The sequence below is a fragment of the Cygnus atratus genome, chromosome 1 (genome assembly GCF_013377495.2).
Source record: "Cygnus atratus isolate AKBS03 ecotype Queensland, Australia chromosome 1, CAtr_DNAZoo_HiC_assembly, whole genome shotgun sequence".
Lineage (NCBI taxonomy): Eukaryota > Metazoa > Chordata > Aves > Anseriformes > Anatidae > Cygnus > Cygnus atratus.
The window spans coordinates 182,273,756-182,296,609 of NC_066362.1; the positions used below are offsets into that span (position 1 = coordinate 182,273,756).

A 22,854-nucleotide genomic window follows, 5' to 3' on the forward strand; every position below is an offset into this window, starting at 1 on the left:
TAATTTTTGTCACTTGTTGGTAAAAATCCAAGTTGGAGGCTACATCAAGCAGCATGGAGTAATTTCTATTTCATTCATTTTTAAGAGAAAGTTTTAGAAATTAATAGCATTAAAGTAGGTCTCAAGTACCACCCAAGTTCCATTCCCAAGTGTGTTGGGAAAAACAAGCCCAAAGCACTTTTATTAGAGCTCCTCAATGTCCTCAGTTCCAAAAGTAGCCAGACATCTTCTAAGGCAAACAAGTTAAGAACCCTATCAACAGGGATATGTCACTAAAGAATCTCTTCTATAAATGTTTGAAAGAAAGTTAAAGATCAAAAATTCACAGGGCTGTAAAGAGGATGCAAACAAATACCTTCTTATGCCCATGCAGCAAATAAATCTTTCATCCTGCAAACACTTACACAGGTACTTAGCTCTGCCCATGCGGATAACCTTATCAAAATCAATGGTTCCAACATATATAAAGATAAGCACTTGAGCCAATGTTTGCAGGACCACCTCATCAAAAAAGCCACTTGTCATCAAAAAAGCCACTTGTCATCAAAAAATCTCTTTTTTTTTTTTTTGTGGAAAGAATTGCAAAGGAATGACCGGCTTTCTGCTCATTAAGTACACATTTAAAGTCAGTTGAGCAATTTTATACTTTCCTTCCACAGCTGATTAAGTTATGTTAACTATATTAAAGCTGACCTGGTTGTAAGCACAATTCATTAGTGTGCAACTGCACTGCCTACTAAACATTCATATGATATTGGAATTCTCCCCTCACTAGAAATCCAGCAGCTTTCTCTTAGAAAAATAAAAATATCTGCACTAGATCAGGGAATTGCCATTCCATTTAAAAGTCTGCAAAACTGATGCAGTTATTAAAAGCTACATGTATTAACATATAATCTTTAAGAAACAAATGTACTTCACAACATAACTCACTCATCTTTCTGAAAACATTTTCCTGAAAAGGAAGATAAAATGCATTATCAGGGATGAATGCTGAGTAAAACCATTGCTTGCAAGGTGCTGTGCATTCAGCTGGAGCAGCCACGTAGGTACCTTTGGCTTCAGGAGGCTACATGGAGTGCCGAGACATCAACTAAGTTCTATTATTGCCAAGGCAGATTTTTGCTCTCCTCTATCCTTTTCCCGTCTTTCTGGCTCCTCAGCACACCTGGAGGTCTGTGGGATGTGGCCTGGCCCTTATTCATAAACCTACCCACGTGGGACCAGGGTCTCCCAAAACAGCGCTCAGGATCATAGTGTGTGCATTAAAACATTATCCAAGCATCAACTAACAACTTGTTATATACCACTGAACTTCTGTAAATGTGAAAGACTTGGCAGTTTCTTAACAGATTTTTTCCCACTTTTAAACAAATTATCTAATCTTAATGAGTATCTGCCATGAACAGATTCCAGCCCTGACTTGCAGAGATGAATGCTGTGTGATTATGCATACACAATACTCCTTGTATGTATTTTTGTCCTAGGCACTAGAAAATAGAAATTACCACATGACAAGTGTTTGTCTTTGAGCTTTCTCTTCATTTACTATCACCAAATTGTAAATATAAAGCACAAAGAAATAATAATGAAATAAAATTACTGCTTTCAGGTGTAACTTTAAGTAATAGATAGCATTTGAATAAACTTAGAAACTGCTTAATGTATTTTAAGAGTATTTTATTTTGTTACTGTCCCTTGCCTCTCTAATTCAGATTATTTTAACAATTAAATATAAAAGAATAACAAGCACCAACTATTTGCAGAATTTGGAAACCTTTTACCAAGCAGTTAATTCCTCCATGCACTAATACCCCTTTTGAGCAATCTCATTTAACTCAATGAGACTCATGAGCTAAAGATTACCTACTGGACTTGTGACAGACATATTTGATGTATACTAATTAGAAAGCCCCACACTGATTGTTCCTGAACAATATACACAACAGGGAACAAATCTCCAGGACATACCACATTCTGCACAACTACATTTTGATTGGGGGCTTTTAGCTTATCTTGCAATGCTAGGCTAATTTCCTCTCTAGCACTTCAAGTATTGTGGGCAGATACTGAAACACAATCTCAAGGATAAATCAGAAAGCCGTTTGCCAAATAATCCCTCTGCCCCCTCTTTCAGTTACAAGCAATCTGATAAACCGTGCTGCTGAAGCTGCTTGCACAAGAAATCTTGTTTCATCAGTGTTACCTCCTTCAGATTGGTCAGTCTGCATGTTCCACAAAGACAGACCCCAAAACAAGGAATGGGACTGTGAGGTGGTGGCAGAGCATTAGGATGGACTTCGCAAACCACTGAGCATCTCTCAAAACTCAACTGCATATGACCCTAACGGCCTGATCTGACTCCAAAGTTGGCCCAGTTTTGAGTAGGGGTTGGACCAAATGACTTCCAGAGACCCCTTCCAAAATATACTGGAAGATTATAAATATGTTTTATGAGGTCCATCAGGACCCACATGTAATGAATCTGGAACTATTCAGCGGTTTGAAAAAGATCCCTCCACATGGCAAAATGGGACCACTAAAAAGGGAAAAGATCAAAAACCATAAAGTAACATCAAATTTAATGGTCAGTACAGGAGCATCTCAAAGCCAAAACTAGGGTGTATGGATGGCTGCAAAGTCTGCGCTTATGGAAGGCTCATTACGGCTATGACAGAACAGAGTCTTATTTACTCTTTCCCTGAACGGTAGATTATTATTTGTCTATTATTACAGCATAAGTATGAAATATGCATAAATTCACTACTCCAGATTTGACAGTACTTTGCACACTAATTACAGAGGGCTACAAGGTGAGGGACAACAGTGAGCTACCCATGGAGTTTTGGGTATGGAGCTTGGTCAATGAAAGACCTCAGCATCTCACATTACTTCTCAAAAGTGCAGCCTTCTAGGTCCAGCCAAGAATTTTTGTCTCCTTGCCACCTACAACCTCTCCCATACCCAAAACAGCTACAGAGACGAGGGCATCTGAGGAAAAAGGAAAGCAAAAGACAGAGCTCTTTCATCTGTGACTTTCATTCCCAGGTTATTTTGTTACTTCTGGTAACTTCTCTTTCCTTGTCCTCAGCAGATGTATTACCCCTGCGTGAGTTTGATGCTTTCTGACTTTCATGCAGCCTTTCTAGACTCTCTGAAGTGCTTGGCCCTGCATTCATAAGACATTTCAACAACTTTGCTTCACAAAATACAAACCTTTATAGAAAACATTTAGAAAGTAGAGAAGAGAGAATACCACAGAAACACCATACAGATGCTCAGGCATTGCTTGCTTAAAAGAGTCAAAATAGAAAATTATTAAAGACATGTGTATTTTTCAGAAAAACTCTTCAACTCAACACAAATTAGAAGATCTTGTGCTGGTACTGTCAAGGAACCTGTGGAGTTTTAACACTGTCTGGGGATCCTCATCAGCTCTAAAACCAGCTTTCCTTAAGGTTGCAGGCTTCTCACTCAGCTTAGGCACCCTATCTTCCAATCACTCACTGCCCCCCCAAAATGTGCTATGCAGTGGACTGCTTTCAGGGAACACCCATTCAGTAATCCTACATTCTCCAAGGTAAGAGAAAACCCATCAAAAAACTGATAATATGTTTATTTGTTCACTCTCTTTCTCTTCTGTCTCTCACTTACTCTGACAACGATGCTCTTAATACTCTTGCAGTTCACTACCAAAGCCTTATATTTAAGGAGCTGTGTTGATTCCCAAAGCTTAGACATGTTTGGTCCCTCGTTACCTCCCCACCCCCCTTTTTTTTTTTATACTAACACAGCAAAACTCAGGGCATACCAGTCATTTGAAAGTTCATCAGGCCTGTTGCAAGGTCTGGTATATCTGAAAAGAACATCACTTACAGCCAAGACTGTAACCAGGGATACACACCAGTACAGGCTCTGTAAAATTAAATACGGCCAACTACATCAAGGGTTCATCTCTGCCCTTACCACCTACACAGCCCAGCCTGTCTGAGCCCCTTTAAGTCTGAGCCTGCATGCAGTTAGGTATCCACAGATGCAGGAGGCTCCAAAAAAACTCGTTTTTAATTAACAAGTTATTAACTCATTACAAAGTAACATGGAAAATTCTTCAGAGAATAGTTAATGCTCCCCTTTCAATTAAAGTTACTTCATAGCCTTGTGTTAAGGCTTTATTTCAGTACATATGGCACATGTGGTTTTCATCCTATTTATACCACCCCGTATTTTAATTCTTTGTAAAAAGTAAGTCCCACTGACATAATTTTAAAACATTTACATTACCTTTTACTTTGCCACAAACACTTTGTGGTTAAGATCTGTGTAATTAAAACAACAAATGCACTCATATTATCTCTCCATGTCTGGGAAATGATTTTACTTTTACAGTTAAGTACACTCAAGCTGCATAGCAACCGATACCCTAGTCATGGCATGACCATTAGTTAATAATAGCTTGGCCACTCCCATAGCATTTTCTAAATAAAACTCTCAAAGAAGGCACTTGGCCTCTAAAGATCTGGAACCAATTCTGTTATCCAAATTTATATCACTGAATAAGTCTCCTCAATACAGGTAGACTTATTCCAGGTTATTTGGACTGTAAGCTCTCCACAGCAAAGATGCTCCTCTATTCAGTGCTTCCTCAGTAAACCCGATTTCCTGTTTAAAGGTATCACAGACACAATAAATAAGCAGAACTAAAAAATAATTAAGACACTATAAATAAACTTGCTGTCAGAAAGACTCTCCCATCAATTATTACAGAGTTTAACAAGAGAAAGCATGTTTCCAGTGAACTAAAGAACATGTGGAGTATGGTAATACCTTGGCTGAATTGGCTGATGCTATGGTTGCCTTTCCCCAGGTGAATCAGGAATCCATGGCGAGGACCCTCTGTGATCCTGATCTTGAGAGTAACATGTAAACTGTCCCTGTCTTCCACTTTGAGCACCTTGTTGGTAATCAGAAACCCTACATGACCCGTGGCCAGAGTTCGTAGAGTTTGAGCACCTTTGTTAATTACGATTTGAGGTACGCTGTTATCCACAGCCATTATCCGAATCTTCATGGTCTGAGGTTTCCTCGTTTCAAACACAGTGTTGGGGAAGACATAGAAATCAGTGTGAGTGCCATCTGTAACAGTGAAAGAGAAGCTGTCCTCAACTGATTCTGTGCCATCATGTCTGTAGCTGATTAGATTTTCATTTAGATCTTGTTTAGTGAAGGTGGTGACTGGTTTGGAATTATTGAACATGATCTGACCATGAACTGGTATTTGAGTGACGATAAATTTTAGCAGCGCATCAGGTGTATCTCTGTCTTCTACAGTCAGTTCAAATGGTGTTATCAGTTTGTATTCATTTTCATTCACCACCAGGTTATGAATTGTGACAACCGGTTTCTTATTATCCACATCACTGATAGAAATTCTGAAAGTACGAAATACAGGGTTGTAGCCATCAGTGACTTCAAACTCAAAGCTGTCCATTTTCACCTCATCTTCTGAAGTGTGAATATAATAAATTTTATTGCCTGCTAATAGGAGCTGAGTAAAAGTGGAGATGGGCAGCCCAGGCTGATCTGTGCATTCAAGATGACCACGAACAGGTGCTCTGGTAATAGTGAAAACTAAGTTCTCATCGGGACTATTCAAGTCACTGGTGCTAAGCAAATCGGTTGTAAGGGTTACCTTTCCTCCTTCCTTCAGAGAAACTCCTTTGCTAATTACATCTGGGAAGACAATGTCAATGCTACCTATCGTCACATAAAAGTAGCGATCAATGAGTGGATTTATTCCATCTGTCACATCAAATTTGATAAGATCACGAACACCTTCTTGGCCAAAGTGCATATATCGAATTAAGTTTCTATCCACTTCATCTTGGGTGAAGTTCATCCCCAGGGTGATATTTTCAACTCCACCTGAAGGTTTTAGTCTCTGTAAGAGGCCTTGTCCTGGCCCATACCTTATAATATATGTCAAGGTTCTGTCTTCAGAGTCTAGGTCAGTAGCCTTCAATATTCTGTTATGGATAGTTCTAGTTTCCCCTATTTCAATCTCCAAACCATCATTGATGGCCATTCTAGGTGTCTCATCATCTACAGGAACAACCATTATGAACACCGTTTTCACTACAGTATGTTTACCATCTGTGAGTTTCACCTCAAAACTGTCCTCCTTCGTCTCAGAGTCATCATGTTCATAGAGTATGTTGGAGCTCTCTGTTATCTGATCCAAGGTGAAGCTCTCAACTAGGACAGTTCCATTGGCCAGCTGGTTCACAATGTGGCCGTGCCTTGGAAGCCTGGTGATCGTGAACGTTAACTCATCAGCAGGGATGTCCCCATCAACTGCATTGAGGATAGGGGTATCAATAACCAGGCTCATGCCTTCCATAACAACAAACTCTCGCATAAAGATTTCAGGCTCTTCATCATTCATTGGCATAATGACAATGGGGAAGATGTGCCTTTGGGAAAAGCTAATGCCATCAGAACAGCGGAAAGCAAATCTATCTTCAACAGGCTCTACACCCTTATGTATACTTTGGACATAAAAAATATGCCCTTGATGGAGGTCTTTTAAGGTAAAAGCACTTATAGCTATACCTGCTCTGGATTTTTCAGATCCTGGGGCTGGAGAGATGTTCTCTACATACCCAGATGCGGGCTGAGCAACAATGGTGCAGAGTATATCATCAGTAGGAGTATCTACATCTTCAGCCCTTAGGTGAGCAGTAGTAATGACGCGTTTGTCACCTTCCACTACTCTGAACTGCTCCCCCACAAAAATCTCTGGGGCTTGATTGTCAACAGGGAGAATGGTCACCAAGACTGAAACTCCTTGAACGACATTGCCCCTGATGCTCCACTCCTCAGACAGGTCAGACAATGTAAGGTTGAAGGTATCTTCTTTGGGCAGAAGGCCTATTTCACCCCCAGTATGAGCATACACCACAGCACCATCCAGCAGATCCCTTTGGGAAAATCTCTCTGCAGGCACCCCTTGGACGAGGATGTTCCCATGTTGAGGAGGATCCTCCACAATGAAGGTCAACATTAAGTCATCTGTATCCTCATCAGTGCCCTGGATCACATTAGCAGTGATTTCAGCAGCACCATTCTCCAGCACATCCAGGTAGGAACCAACAGTGCCTGGGGGCAACCGTAGGGTAGGAACCTCATCATCAACTGGGTGCACATTCATTTTTAACGTGATGGGCACGACATGAACCCCATCACTCACATCAAGCCTACACGTATCGCTGTTGGTCTCAGCCCCACTGTGTACATACACCACCCTCCCTTGCCGGATATCCTCCAAGCCAAAGGCACCTCCCAGGATCAAACTGTACCCAGAAAGCTGCAGCTGACCGTACCGAGGGGCCTGGGTCAGGATAAATCGGAGATGAGCTAGCTCAGTGTCTGTATCACTGGCATCCAGCTCAGTTGGGCTAAGGACATGGCTGCCTCCCTCAGGTAAAGTAAAGCCAGTGTTAGTGATTTCAGGAGGCTGATTATCCACGGGCTGCAGGTAGATGGTGAAAGTTCCTTCAGCTGCATTGCCGGCGGCATCTTCCACCTGATACTGAAACTGAATCAAATGAGGAGCCACTCCCAATTCTTCCTGTGGCGGACGGTAGGAGATCTTGTGATGATTGATCTGGGCTTGGGTGAAGTGGGTAACCTCCACGGAGTGATCCTCAGTCAGCACAAGGGATCCAAGACGGGCTCCGTGCTCATCTGGAGGGTGGTTAGTGTCGGTGTCAGTGGGGGGCTGGGTTACTGTGTAGCGGAGCTCACGGTCCCCTGAATCCTGGTCTGTGTAACACAAGTGCTTCCTCCGCAGGGGAGTCACCTGCTGTTCCGCAACTATTAAGTGCAGGCTGCTGCCGCTGTGCAGCTCTGGGGCTAATCTGTCCACAGGATGCACCCGGATCACAAATGTCTGTGGCCCAGAGCGGTTGGGTGGGTCATTGTCATCTTGGACCCTAAAGACGAACTGGTCCAACACAACCCCAGGGCCAGGTCTATGAGGCCCAAAGTGGTGGTAGTAGAGACGCCCTTCCACAATGTCCTGCTGCAGCCACTCTCTCACTGGCTTTTCATAGATTAGGGAGCTCCCTACTACACCTGACACCCTCCTCCAAGAAAAGCCCTCATCTTCTTCCTCCTCTTCCCAGCCAGGAGGTGGCTGTGCTTGACGGAGGAGGAGCTGGCCAGCAGTGGGGCCAGCCTCCACTGTGAAGAGCAGGATGGCATCCTGAGAGTCAATGTCAGTAGCACTAAGAGCACGGGTAGTGATGGGCACTGTTTCACCCTCAGCTATCGCCAGTCCCGTGTTAGCATTGAGTAGGGGTGGCTGGTCATCAGTGGGCACCAGGGTAATGGGGAAAAGGAATTCAACACGGTGACGGGAGCCACCATCTTCCAGCCGCAGCACCAGATTGTCACTGAGTGGAGACTCACTGCCATCATGCTGGTAAATGACCCGGCCTGCTGCCAGCTCAGCCACTGTGAAGTGTTTACGAGGAGCAGCAGATGCCGGGGTGTCCTCCAGCAGAGTGAGGTAGCCATGCCTCAGCCCTGCCACAACACTCACCCGCACCTGCTCAAGGTCATCCTCATCACTGATCACCAGGTTGGGGCTGGGACCAGGGCCCGAGAGAGGCCGTGACTGCCCCTCATAGAGCACAAGGCCAGTGTTGCGGGTCACCACCGGCGCTAGGGTGTTCATGGGCTTCACCACAATCACGAAGGCGAAGGGCTCTGAGGCAGCACCCTCAGGGTCCAACACCTCCAGCTCGAGCTCAAAGAGACGCTCCCGATCCGAGTCCTCCACGGGTGGCTGGTAGGCGATGCGCAGCTCCCTCACGTCGCGCTGGCTGAAGGAGGAGACAGGCAAGCTCCGGTCATCCGTACTGACCATGTGCCCTTGGCCGGGACCAAAGGGTGAGGTGATGTTGAAGAGCAACAGGTCCGGGGGTGACTCAGCATCCTCGGCCGCCAGCATGTCAGGCGTGAGGGCAGTGAGGACAAACTGGTCCACCTCCATCATGAGCATAGCCAAGAAGCTGGGTTTGGGAGCCACATTCTCTGTCCCCGCCCGGATCCGCACCAGCACCTGGAAGTACTCACGCTTCAGCGGTGCCCCACCACCCGCTGCCTCCCACAGCTCAGCCACCAGCGGCACCAGGTCGCGGTTGGGCGAGCTGCCGGCTGCCGTGTGCCGGTAGCGCAGCCCCAAGCGCAGGAACTCCTCGCAGTCCCACATCGAGGCAGGCATGGGGCCACCATCCACAGCCTCCCCACTCGCCACCAAGGCTGAGGGGTAGTTGAGGATCTCTCCGTAGCGGGGCAGCCCGGTCAACGACGGCAACAAGCCCACCCTACAGCGCTGCCGGCCCGGCTCGAAGGCGAACTCCAGGCTGCGGGCGTCCAGCGGGTTGCTGGTGCCTCGGAGGCGCTCGACGACGAGGGGCAGGTTGCGGGTGACGATCTCCAGCTGGGTGAAGAGCACCTCCACCTCCAGCACCAGGGGCAGCACCAGGGCGCTGCTGGGCGAGTCGTAGCGCAGCTGCAGGCGGACCCGGTCCCTGGCGGGGCTGCGGCCGCCCAGGTGGGAGTACCGCACCTCGCGGGGACCGAAGTCGCAGGGGAAGCGCCGGGGGCTCAGCCGGCCGGGGCGCTGCCACAGCGGGTCCTCGTCCAGCACGGCCAGGTGGCACCGGTCGCCCGGCTGCACCCGCAGCACCAGGTCGCGGGCGGGGTCCAGCCAGGCGGAGCGCCCCAGGGGCACCCGCAGACCGCGGTTGGCCACCACCACCACGGCGGGGGACGGCTCCGCTGCCCAGGGCGAGGGGACCGCGGCGCTGCCTGGCGGCGGCTCCGGAGCCCCGAGCCAGGCGCAGCCGGCCAGCAGCAGCAAGCCGACCAGCGGCGGCGCGGCGGCCTGAGCCCGCATGGTCCCTGCCGGCGGAGGGAAGCGGCGGCACCCCCCTGGCAGCAGCTCCTGCGATGCGCGCTGCTCGGCTCCGCACCGCGCTCTGAGCCCCGCGCGCCCCGATCCGCGGGGGACCCCCGCCAGCCGCCGCGGCCCCGCCCCCTGCCTCTGGACGACCAATAGGCACCCGCGAGGGGTGAGGCGGGCTGGCGCGATTGGGCAGATATGCTTGCCAATCTCGCAAGCCGCGGCGGGGATAGCCCCTCCCTCCCCCCCCAACCCTTGAGAAGGTGGCGGGGTTTCCCTCCCCCTCCGCTCAGGTGAGCGCGGGCGGTAACGGCCACCGGTAACGGCCACCGGTAACGGCCGCCCGCTCCCCCTCCGCGCCCCCCCCACAGCCAAGAGAAGGGGGACGGGGTCCGAGGAAGGTGCCCGAGGAAATCCGGGGCGACCCCGGGAGGAGAGGCGCCTGCCTTTCTTCTCCTCGGCTACCCCCCGGCTAAATGTCCCCGGGGCACAGCGCCTCAGTTCGTCCGCGCTGTCACTCCTCCGAGGCGACTGGTCGCTGCAGGGGGGGAATAAAAGTATTTCTGCCCTCTTGTGTCTGCAGTTAAAAGCGTATTAATAAGGGTCTGAGCTCGCCGGAGTTTCTGCGTTTTCAAATTCCTAATGGCAGGCTATGAGTTTTTATTATTCATCTTCTCTCACAGGTGCTAAATTTCTTTCTTGTTAATTTGAATGTGACCCGCAGTCTGCTTTAACACAGTTTTCTCAAGAAAGAAAAGCAACAAGTACTAAATTAGTACTAAGAAGTACTAACCCGAAGAAAAGAAGGCTGTTTGGAAATGACTTTGTGGAAACACACAATGCCTTCTTTTAAAATAATATCACAAGTAATCCTCTGGTGTTGGAGAAACATTATGGCATGCAACCTTGTTTTTTGTATAGAAAACTTGAATGTACAATTTCAGGTGTAGGCAGGGTCAGTCACGTCTACATCTGTCTAAGTGTCAATTCCAGCAGGTAATTCAGCTTGGTTTGGGGCAAGGAGATAGCGGTGGACATCTGTCCTACAACACTGGAATTACTGTAATTTGTGAGATATTTTTGTATTTTGACATATATGCAGAAAGCTAATTTGTTAAGCAAGTCTATACTGAAGCATGGACTCAGATGCTGCTGCAGAAAGTAGTAATTTAAGCAGTTAGCCAGTAACTTGAAGCAACAGTAATGCCATTCCCTACTCTTAGGATGCATCACCCTGGATTTCAGTAGGTTAATGTCTCCTTTCCAAGCCTCAAATGAATATAATTCAGTAGAAAAAAGTTGGGTCCCACGGTCAAGGATCTTTCATAGTTTCACAGCCATGCTCTGTCCTTGTTAGAGATGACAGTGCTCGGGATGGAGAGATTGGAATTGCCCAAATGTAATGATAAAGTCTGGAGGTCTGTTTTAAAACAAATAAGCACACACATACACAAACAAAACAGCACAGTGACTTGAGAGTGCTGGTGTGATTTAAAGGAGTGTCTGTTTTCAACAACATGAATATGTTAACTTTTTAAAGGAGTGTGTACTATCTTTATTTCATGCCAAATTTAGACTATCACAGAATCACAGAATTGTAGGGGTTGGAAGGGACCTCAAGAGATCATCGGGTCCAACCCCCCTGCCAAAGCAGGTTAAAATGTTAACATTAAGTTATCTATGTTAACATTATGTTATCCAGAACCAATATTCAGTAGGAATCTTCTCATTTACTGATTTCAAGGGAGAAAAACTTTCTTTCTTTTCAAAATAAGCTCCCTTTTGCAGACTTTGCAACTCAAACTGTGTGTATGTGTACATATGTGCATGTGTGTGTATATATTGAGTTAGTGAAAAGGGCAAGAAATCAGTGTCTAGCTTTTTTATTTGTTGTTCTATCAGAAGAAAAAAGCATGTGATGAGAAGTGCACTTTTTCAGGTTTTGATATCCTTAGACTGTTAGAGATAACACGTAAACATGTGCCTTTAAAATATTTTCTTTTTAACAATGATGTGTCTTGAACCATATTTGCAACAGAGCCATCTCTTCTATGTTAAAGTCAGTCCAATATTTGTTGTGAAGTTTATCTTGAAATAATATCCAGAACATCTCTTCAATTGGTAAAGACAGAGAAATCTGATAGATAGAAGAGTAGCTTTTGAAATACTTGTATTGAAAGTGAATAGAGAAGGGCATTTCAAAAAATAATTTCGGGGAAATTTAGCTTCTCAACTGAAAATATATAAATTTGTAAGTGAAAAGTAGAAAGGGGATGGGATGTGCCCATCTGCTAATAATTCCCCAGGACATATTGATACAGAAATTTCTTTTTTTTTTTCCAGGCAGTTGGACTCAATGATCTTTGCAAGTTTCCAACTGAACTATTCTGCTTTGCTCTACTCTGCTCTGCTCTACTTTACTGTACAGTACCAGAATTTTGGTGGATACAGGTTCAAGTTCTTTGATCTCTGTTATCTCCATCATCAAGCAGTAAATCTCTGAGTACCAAAAGCAGAAGTCCTCTTTATTTTTAGTGGTAGCTGTCTTGTCAAACAAGTCAATGAGCTCTTGCTCCACAGTCCAAATAAAAAGTGCTAGATATGTTTTGTTGTTGTTGTTGTTGTTGTTTCATTTAAAATCACAACATGAAATGAAAAGTGCTCTGAATCGTGGAGTTGATAAGAATTTTGAAGGGATTTTCCTTGGCTTGCTAACTGGTTGTCTTGTGCCAACACTTGTGTTCAAATCATACTTGAAAGAAATTAATCTTGGCTAAATTCTGATCTAATTATGCAGCTGTAAATCCAAAGTGGTTTCCTACCAGTTGTCACTGAAGTCGCTGTAACAAATCAGAATTAGGTCCAATAAAAAGTCCATCAATCTTTTAAAATATATTTCTGGTGAATACAGTGACTGGTATTTGGCCTGGGGAAAAAAAAAAAAAAGTCAGCATACCCTTTCAGAATGCTTGCAGCTCTACTGCACAACTATGCTGTATTTCTGAGTGTACACAGAAACAGAAAGCTTTAAGACAAAGAAGACCTGTTCTTTTAACAGAATATTAATCATAAAGTGTGCTTACAGAAATCTAGTCATGGACATTTCTTTCTAAATAAATTACCTGCTGAAGTTCAGCAGGATAAATCAGTGAGTCCTCTATTATTCAAGATATTTGCTTTCTATAAAACGAATGCAAATCAATTCCTATTTTAAATGCAATCCTTTCTGAAGGCATCTGGCTTCTGGTTTTGATGCTGAATCATAAATTTATACTTCTTATTGAAACTGACAACTCCTGTGTTCCCATGTAAGAGAAACAGTGTTCACTGTCTACATAAAATTTATCGTTATTAAAGCCTGCCCTCTGTTGATATGGTATAATCTTAACATCTTAACTGTAGTTAAGTCTGATTTTTGTTATTACAGTACTTTCATGAGGGTTTGGTTCTTAGTTATAGAATTAATTCTAGAGATGCTCTTAAAATAAATCATTCAAAAAATTATTGATGACAATTCTGGGAAAGGGGGACTAAATTTAACATCCAAATGTCTGTTTTTTCTTTGTTCTTTTTTTTTTTTTTTTTTTTTAACAGTTTCCAAGTAGATAGCATCAGTGTTTCATAACCTACAAGTACAAAAAGATTTATTATCTCTCGAACACTGTATATAAACTATGTTGCCAAGGAAATTGGGAGAGTGAGGGGAGAGGATAGGAACAGCAAATGAGATTTATAGGAGCATTTAGGCACATAGTTATGGTATAAGTAATTTTAGTATTACAGTTCAACTCTGAAAGGCCACTCCTTGCAATCCTGTCTTGCTCCTCTTCTCTGAGAAGCCTCATGAACTCATGCTTGCTTGCTTCATATGTAAAAGCTAGGTATAAAGGAGCTTACAGTACCTACTGTGGCACAGAGAAAATTTTCATCATCCACAACTTGACAGGTGATTTAGTGTACAAAGACCCAAGACCAATCAATGCTATATAAATAGCCTGCTATAACAAAGTAAAAAATTGAAAATGTTATATCAGCCAGATGAGGGAACACCTCAGTTCCTTATGTATAGCTGTACTTAACCAGCAGCCTTTTGGTTGCTTCCATACTCTTTCTTCTTCTCTTATTTCAGTAATAAATTATGATGCATGTGGCTACTCAATATATCATCAGGTACCGTCCTCTGCCTGCGTATGTGGAAGAGCATTGCTAAGCCATAACGTTCAGACATGTTTTTTCTGCCAGGTATCTCAGAGGCAGGTTGTTGACTCAAGAATTTTCTCTCTTCCTTCTGACATTTCTTCTTTACTATCACTTTTTGTAAATATGACGTTGTCTTGAGCCTGTTCATTTCTTTCATGACTTCTGTTGCAATCCAAATAGCTGTTGCCCTGCAGGCAGAGGTGTTCCTGAAAAGTCCAACACCACTAAATCTTGCATCCAGAGCTTTATTTCCCTTTGCCAGAAGTAAATTTTCCGTAATAGTGTGAAGAAACTTCACTGTCTTGTATCTGGATTAGCTTTCATTCCTTGTTTAGTGAAACTCTTTTGCAGTCAGTTCTCAAAATTGTATTCTTTTGATGCTGAGATGAGTATAATGCTGGTTATTACATCTTCATGTATGTACCAGCCTACAATTACTTCAAAACCCCATCCAAAATCACCCTCCATGTTTCTGAAGCTCTTTGTAGACTTTTGTACCTGATGATGTTTCTCCCACTGTGGCCCCAGTAATTGTTTTCACCTGCCTCGCACTGGCTTTCTGCCCACCCTCGATGTCCCCAGCACTATTTTTACTTCAACCTTGACTCTTTGAAAACCTACTTTTCAAGCCAACCTCCTTCAAGCTCTTTCCCACTTTAGATCTCCTCAGAAGCAATAAGTTTTCCTTTACATTCTTTCTCCTTTGCCTTTTGATCACTCTTACTCTTTTTGTTTCAAAGCCAAAATACAACTTCTTGATCTCCTATTAACAATAAGAAAATACTTGGTAATTTACTAAAGTAAATAAGTAGTTCCGTTGAGCTTCCTTACCTACAGTTTAAGTCTTGTGTTTGGACTCTTTGAAGTTTTTTTACTATGGTTATGGAACTTATAACATTACTTTTAAATGTGCACTTATATGCATATTCTTTGATGTATAATGAATACAACAGTATTCTCTACAACAGTAGAGATACAGTAGGCAACAAAACTTTTTTCAAAAAAAAAATATTTAGAGACCTAAACTTTTTGAGTCCTGTGTCAGATTTCCTCTGGACGAAATCGGTGAGTGGTTGGAAATGTTCTTGGTAGGAACTGCCTAAATGCTGTCACCAATGACAAACTCATCTCAGCATGGAATCTGGAGTAGGTAGTAGTAGTATCAGCATGCGTATGTATTGTGCTATATTTGTGCCAGTTATAGACATTACTGAAATCAGTGAATCAACAAGGCATTACTTGTAAGACACATTTTACTTACAGGTAAATACACCATCCCTGGTGGAGATCAATCAAATCTTCCACATCTGTATAATTATCTGAAGTGCCTTTCTTTTTTTTTCCCAAACTTGATACCATGTCTCCACAATTTATCTACCTAAATTTATATTACCATCTTTTAATTACAAGTCACTGAAATTCCACTACAGTCAAGTGCTTATAGATTTCTTAGTGAAACAAGTAGGGAAACAGTCCATTTAATGGATACAAGGTCATATCCAGGCTAAGTAATTTAACACCTTCTGTCTCCCAAATGTCCTACAAATACATATTTTCTTGCTAGGATATATGCAGCATTGTGATTTAGATGTAACACTAATCATAAAAGAAGTGTTAATGAAAAAAAAAATACTGCTATTGCAGAAATCCTCTGATGTCTTATCACGTCTTAAATTCATAATGAACAAAGCCTTACAAAATTTTGTTTTATTAGATGTTCGATTGTCAAAAAATATTGATATATGTTAATTGCTGAAAAAGGATTGTTTACAGCTAAAGCTTAACTAAATATTTTCACTTCTACCTATCAGATGCTATAAAAAATAAGCTTTAGATAGGTCAGAATTTAACAATTTGGGGTCAGCCTCAGCATGTTCAAACACTGACTCTGCATTAGCTTTCACACAGTTTAAATCACAGTCTTCACTCTTAAACTGGTATAGAGACTTCCTTTATTCTAAGGGATATTTGGTGGTGGTATTTTTTTGTTTTTAAATCTGTAAATATATGCTTATTGTTATAAAATCACTTGGTCAGTGCTGGAGTTAAAGTTATTTAACTGATGTTCTCTGATGCAATGTTCTCAACTAAACAGAAAGTGTGAGGGGATCAAATGCTAATTTTCATGGCAGGGCTAATTATAAGTCCACATTAGATGGACTTCAAATTGAAGAAGTAGGGATTCAAATTAACTTAATTCTAGTACAGATCTTAAAGGTGGCAGAGGCAAAATTTTAGAGTAGTCCATTGACTACAGTTTAGTATCTTTGACTAGTAGTGGGGAGTTTTGGCTGTTTTTATTTAGGTGTTACCTCCTTAAATAAGCAGAGGAAGACTTGTATATAATAGTAATATATATATTCTATATAATATATATTCTAACAGTTTTAATAGAAAATTACTGGAAAAAATAGAAAAGCCTGTGACAACATAACCTTGTTTTATCTCTTGGCCTGTCATAGAAACAGCAAATTGAGAATACTTGCCCAAACTTAACTTTCTTATGATAGAAATCAATTAGAGGGAAAAGTTGGCCGTTCCCCTAGAATGAAGCCATGCATCCTGAAATTTCATTCAGAGGGTGGTCTTCTTCAAGCATGAGTTACAGTTGTTAATGATTTTCTGCATGTGTTTCATGTTTAGATGAATGATCAGTGGTGGGGAGAGATTGTATTGCACTAAGTACATACAATGTCTTAAAGTAGCTTATTCAAACAGCCCATCCATTTTTTTTTCTAGAGGACAGATCTCAGTGGCTGAGAGGCTTTAACAGCATGAGCATGTTCTTCTCAAAACAACTGCAGCAATATCTAGATGTATAGTACTATCTTTCTGTTCTGTTTTGGATGGCTGCTGGTCAGGCCATCCAAAGAAGGAAGCAGTTTGTCAGTGTAAGTTGAATTGTTGATAACAGTGCAGTAATTCTGCAGCTGACAGAGAGTTACATTTAGTTAAAATATTTAGAATTATTTGAATTTATCTGAGACAAGATGTTGATTTTCTATCAACTAAATATTTTTTTGCACACACCCATACTATAAACATAACATACTATGCATTTTATACAGTATACAGTCATGTTCCACGACAAAGATTGTTAAACTAGGTCCAGAACTTCAGACAAACAAGCTGTCAGGTATCCCCAAGTTGACTGCTTTTAATGATTCACGCACTGCGGCATGTGTCAAAAAATGAAACAAATTCTTCTGAAGGATGATCCTGCCGTCTCTATGTTGACCTCAGATAACCATTAAAATTGCATATCAAAGTCTGAAGAAACTGTTGCTTTAAGTGCTTATGATATGCTTCACTGTAATTTTATCTCTCTTGCTTTATAAGAGAAATTTTACCTAACCTTTGTAGCTTCAGTTGTCATAACAAAACCATCCCACACAGGCATTTTCATTGTATTGTAATTCAAACAGCATGGCTGCCAAATACGCATGCATTTTCATGTGAGTATAAACTACTGGCCTTTATGTTAGACAGCCACAGGCTGGAAAGGGAATGAGAGCTAAGTCTTAAGACTGAAAAGAGGACAAGAAAGAACCCTTCCGATTCCATATCCAGGTACTGATGTCAACCACTTACTATGTTTCCTTTCTCCACAGTGACTTTCCTAAATCAGCCATCATTAACTTTACTTATATTACTGGAGTTTTAGATCTCTGATAACTTGGAGTGGCATTATCGCACCTAATTCAGTAAGTCTAGGAGTTAAGCATTGAGTCCAATCCACCTGGACATGGTCCTGGGCAACCTGCTGTAGGTGGTTCTGCTTGAGCAGGGGGGGTGGACCAGATGACCTCTAGAGGTCCCTGTCAGCCTCAACCATTCAGTGATTCTGTGATTATACACAAAATGGGTGAATACAGAGAGATCTTAACGTTTTGAATCCGATATTGAGATTTCCACTCAAAGTTCATACTGTGTTCAAGGAGTTTTGCCAAGATAAGAACACAGGCAGCTTAAAATATTGCAGATAAGGATTTTATTAATGTGCAAGTCATATGGATATAGGTACTTGTTTCGCTTGCCTACCTATTACAGTGACTCATTTGTAATGTTGCAAGTTGAACTCCAGGCACTTTTGTAAATTTGTTTCAAACCAGTTCTCCAGACTTGTAGTCACATTCAAATAAGTCATCAATTAATGTCAACATACACCACAAAATAGGAGCTATTCGTAAGCAACAACTATAAAACCTCTGGATCAAATTTATTGTACTTTACAAGTTATGCAGAAGGTATTAATCACTGACAAAACTCAACAGTTAACAAGTAATAATTTCAGGTTACAGCTCATTTTAGAGGGAAGATTTGTGAAGGCACAAGCATCTCTGAAAAAAAAGGTGCATCATGTACTCCCCACAGTTAGGACATGACAAGTGGCTGCACTTAAATGGAACCCCAAAACTTTGGCAAAGCACTTTCAGATTTCCCATCACAACATGTATTAGTAGAGGGCAACTGGAAGAATATGATAACCAAAGCTGAAAGACCCTTTGGTCCATCCCCACTTTTAACCTAAGTTTTGGAGCAAAATGGGGTAATGGCATTTCATTAAAAAGACAGTTTTTCAAATACATATTCAATAACCTTATGTGATACCAGTGTTCTGTGTCACTCATCACCCCTTTGGACACAAAATACACAAAATTCTGACCATTTATTTTGTGTGTCAGACTTAGACTTGCTCCTTACTTCCTCCATTGACAGTATGTTAAACCTGGGTGTATTGGACCAGTAGGAGGAGATTTGAATCACTTCTCTCTCATGATATTAGAAATAAAGAAATTTCAACAACTACATCATGTCATAGAGCAACTCCTTCTATAATCAATGAAAGGAGGTGGGGGTTAGATTCATCTCATTCTTTGAAAGATGTTTGAGAAGCGCTCATCTCCTTCAATCCCTCCTACACGGAAGTTTAAATTCCTGGCTTAGACTCAGTACTTAACTCCTAGACTTAAAAAATTAGGTGTGATAAATGCCACTCCAGGTTATCAGAGATTTAAAACCTTACGCCTATTGACTCCAGAGCTTCTGTTTTTATTTTTTGTTATTATTTTTAAAAGTAATTCCACAAGTTCTGCCATTTCATGTATACATGTATTCCTGAAAAAGCAAAATCGCTTTTTAAGCATCCTCAGGCTTACATGTGAGGCAGCTCTCATCAGTGCTGATACAGAATGGAATCCAAAGCCCAGGTGTCGCAGCATGTTCCATGGTTGGTGCTGTGACCTTTTAGATTTCTGAGTGGCTTGTTTGCCAGAAAGTAAAAATAGTTAATTATCGGTTTCAAAACATTGCCTACCATTGGGATGTCCCTGTGTTATATGACTTGGAAAAGCCAAATTCATGCTTGACCCAAGTCCATTGAAATCAAATTGAATATGGATGGCCAAAGGGGCCCTAGAGAAAGCAAATAGTATTTGGCAGTGAGTGTCTCTTTCTGGATCCAATTAATGACAGAATTCTCAATGTACGCAGCCACCTTTCCCACTCTTAAAAGAAGTTAGCTATAAAACTTCATTTCCTTAAAAAACAAAAGAGCTATTGCCATTAACAGCTTAATTAGCAAACATGCACTTAACAAATGAGGGAGGGGGCAGAGGCTACCAGTACCTGGCCCACTATAAAGATTAGTATTGCTACAGCACGTAAATCTGTGGTTAAGCAGGTAAATCAAGATCTACAGGGACTACACAACAGGGCCTAGAGAGATCTTGCCAATTGCCTCAGATAGCTAAATAAGTATTTGCAGTCAGATAACCTCCATATTTGCAGTATACATGGCATTTCCAATAGTATATTTCAGGGAAGTAAAATTGGCAGCTTTATTTGAAAGAATCTCAGCTTGAAGGAGAGGTATACGTGGTCGATGCACATGCTTGATTCACAGTGCGCACAGTTTTTTGAGATGGTTTGTTATCAGAGCTTCTACACTCACTAAATTTCTGTATACAATGTTGGGACCCTTAAAAGGGGTGGCTGTTTGAAAAAGCCCCTGATTATCCTGTATCCAGGTGAGCACCTTTGTATCTTTGCACCATTTCCAAACATGGCAGATTTTCCCACTACTGTTTAAAACTTTGGTATTCTGTATGTATTCTTAGTAAACAACATTTTATTTTGTTTTATTTTATTTTGGTAAGTTCACATTACATTATGGATTAAATCCCATATTGAAGGTCCAAATCAGCAGCAAAGACATCATATATATCCACAGGAGAATTCTCCTGCCTTAGTGTCTTTCATCTATGAAATCATTTGAATCCAAGCAAAATCTTTACAAAGTAAGTCGCCATTTCTGCATGCAGTATTCCAGGCCATTCATTTATATGATAAACTTAATCTCTTTAGCGTGTTTCTTACCATTACATATCACAGTTTAGATTTGCTTTTCTTTCCCCTTACTATATATTGATAAGAGGCCAGTAATGATCACAACACAATGTTGTCCTGAGTGGTCAGTCTTAGTTCAGAACATATTTAAATGCCCAAGAAATTTTACAATGTTTCATCTCATGAAATATCTTGGATTTGTGAAAGTTAAATTTCTTCTATCACTTTAACATCTCATTTTTCTTAAGTCTGTAGCTGTCTGAGGTACAGAATTTGCTCATATATCTGTTTTTCCATGAACACACTAGGACTTCTTAGCTTCAGATGTGAAATTTTAAGCTGAGAAGAAGACCTGCTTGCTTTGTTCTCCAGTCTGAAGTCAGCGAGTCCAGAATGTTGTCCAGTGTGACTTCATTGTTGCTACTGTTTTTATATGAAGGTGCCAGGAACAGATAATCAGTGATATACCATAAAGGTCATAAGTCTTTTTTATCCGTTTTAAGGAAGAAGTAAAAAGGTTAATATGTACGAGTAAAGCCCCCTGTCAGGAGCCACGAGAGGTGGGTTTTATGCTTTTAGCAGTCAAACAGGATTTAAGCTGTTTCTCCCTTTTATCTGAACTACCAGGCTACAGAACAGTTTGGGGACACCTCCTGTCCTTCCCAGTAAAGCTGGACTAGCAAAGGGCCTGCTATGCAAGATTAAAAGCTTGAAAGGAGGAACCCATTATCTTCCAATCTAATGACTGGAGACTCAACTCCCTTGATCTCAGCCCGGCAAATTAGACAAGTCACGGGAAGGAGAAAAGAAATACTCCTGGGAGCTTTTCTTACTGTCCACAAAAATATCAAACCCCTTCAAATGAGTAAACTCCCACAGGGTAGGCCTGAATGGAAACATCTCATTACACCTAGCTTCTAACGCCTACGGTAAAGATACTTCTGTGCTCGTCACTCCAGGCTCCTGTTTTGATCAATGGAAAGAAAAGGTGCTTTAATTTACAGTTCTTCTGACCTACCTTAGATATGTACTTTATAATAAGATGAATAATGCTCTGGAAGCCTCTCTATCTCCATTTACTACAGGAAAAGCCTGGGTGAGTAGGTCAGATTAACCACAGGGATGAAAATAGGCAGAAACGCCTAAAAGAGGATTCTTTCCACCCTAAAGATTATCAAAGACGAGAGGACTGAATCACCCTTTAGCAGTGCCTAGCTATATATAATGAGGAGCCTGAAAATATCATTTATAATACATGCCTAATTTTTACATTTTTGCAGTTATTAATCTTTTTTTGTTATATGCTATGAAGGGCACAATCTCTATAGAGGAGACAATATTTTAGCGGCTTTTAGAGGTACCCTGAAATTACAGTAGTCAAAACAAATATTTCTTAAGAGAAACAAATGGTTCTGGAGGGTAACTTGTGAAATACAGTGAAACACAGTGCATTTCATATTGTTCTTGTTTTTCTACAGTGCCCAAGATTGGGTGCTACCATATCTGAAATTTTGCACATTACACACCACAAAAACATGACCACTGGTAGACTGTGCTGAATATGGAATGGGACAGTCTACCCTACCAAGAGTGATCTTTTATGATATCAATATACATATGCATAAATATGTATATAGGCATATACATACACATACAATTTTATTAGCGCTTACCCAAATGGGTAAGCTGTATGGAAGTGGGGCAGGCTACTTGTGTTGCCTGATTTACACAGCCATATGGTGTCACACAGCCTTCTAGCTTAACAAATCTACTCGACTTTTAGGAAAGAAGCAGAATCTCAGGATGAAATAATATCTCTGTTAGATTAACACCATGTTGAAATACAATCTAACAAACTGTAAAAAAAACAAACCTTTCATGAATGCTGTAAGATACAGTGCAACTTAAATTAATTTACAAACACTTTAGGGGTAGATTCAGTAAAACCAATGGCCAACCCTTACTTTGCTATTATTGGACAAATCTCAAGAAGAGTCTGGAAAAGTGAGGATGCTAATTCAGAAAGGAACATCTTAAGTTTAATTTAATATCCTAGTTGTAATGTAGTCAAAATGAAGACAACTGTTCTTGCAAGGTTGTACATCTAGATCATGACCAACTAACTCCACAGATTCGTAAACAGATGAGTTTAAAAACAACCTTCCTAACTGCTAGCCAAATCTCAATATTTCACTTGAAATAAATCCACTCTTTACTATCAATGCTGTAGAAAAGTAATATCTGAATGTTCTATAAGAAAGTTCTATAAACAAAATTAATTTGGAAATTTGGAAATGCTTTACTAAAACACTTTGATTCACCTGTGACATTGGCCT

At 41.6% G+C, this 22,854-nt stretch overlaps 1 protein-coding gene across 1 annotated transcript in view; it reads right to left on the reverse strand.

Annotated features, from left to right (window-relative positions):
• The window catches only part of FREM2 (FRAS1 related extracellular matrix 2), a 127,374-nt gene extending 117,410 nt beyond the window's left edge, over positions 1-9,964 (reverse strand). The window contains exon 1 of the mRNA XM_035542827.1: positions 4,825-9,964. Within this exon, the coding sequence (XP_035398720.1) occupies positions 4,825-9,964 (5,140 nt within the window). The remainder of the gene's footprint in view (positions 1-4,824) is intronic.
• Positions 9,965-22,854: the final 12,890 nt, after the last annotated feature.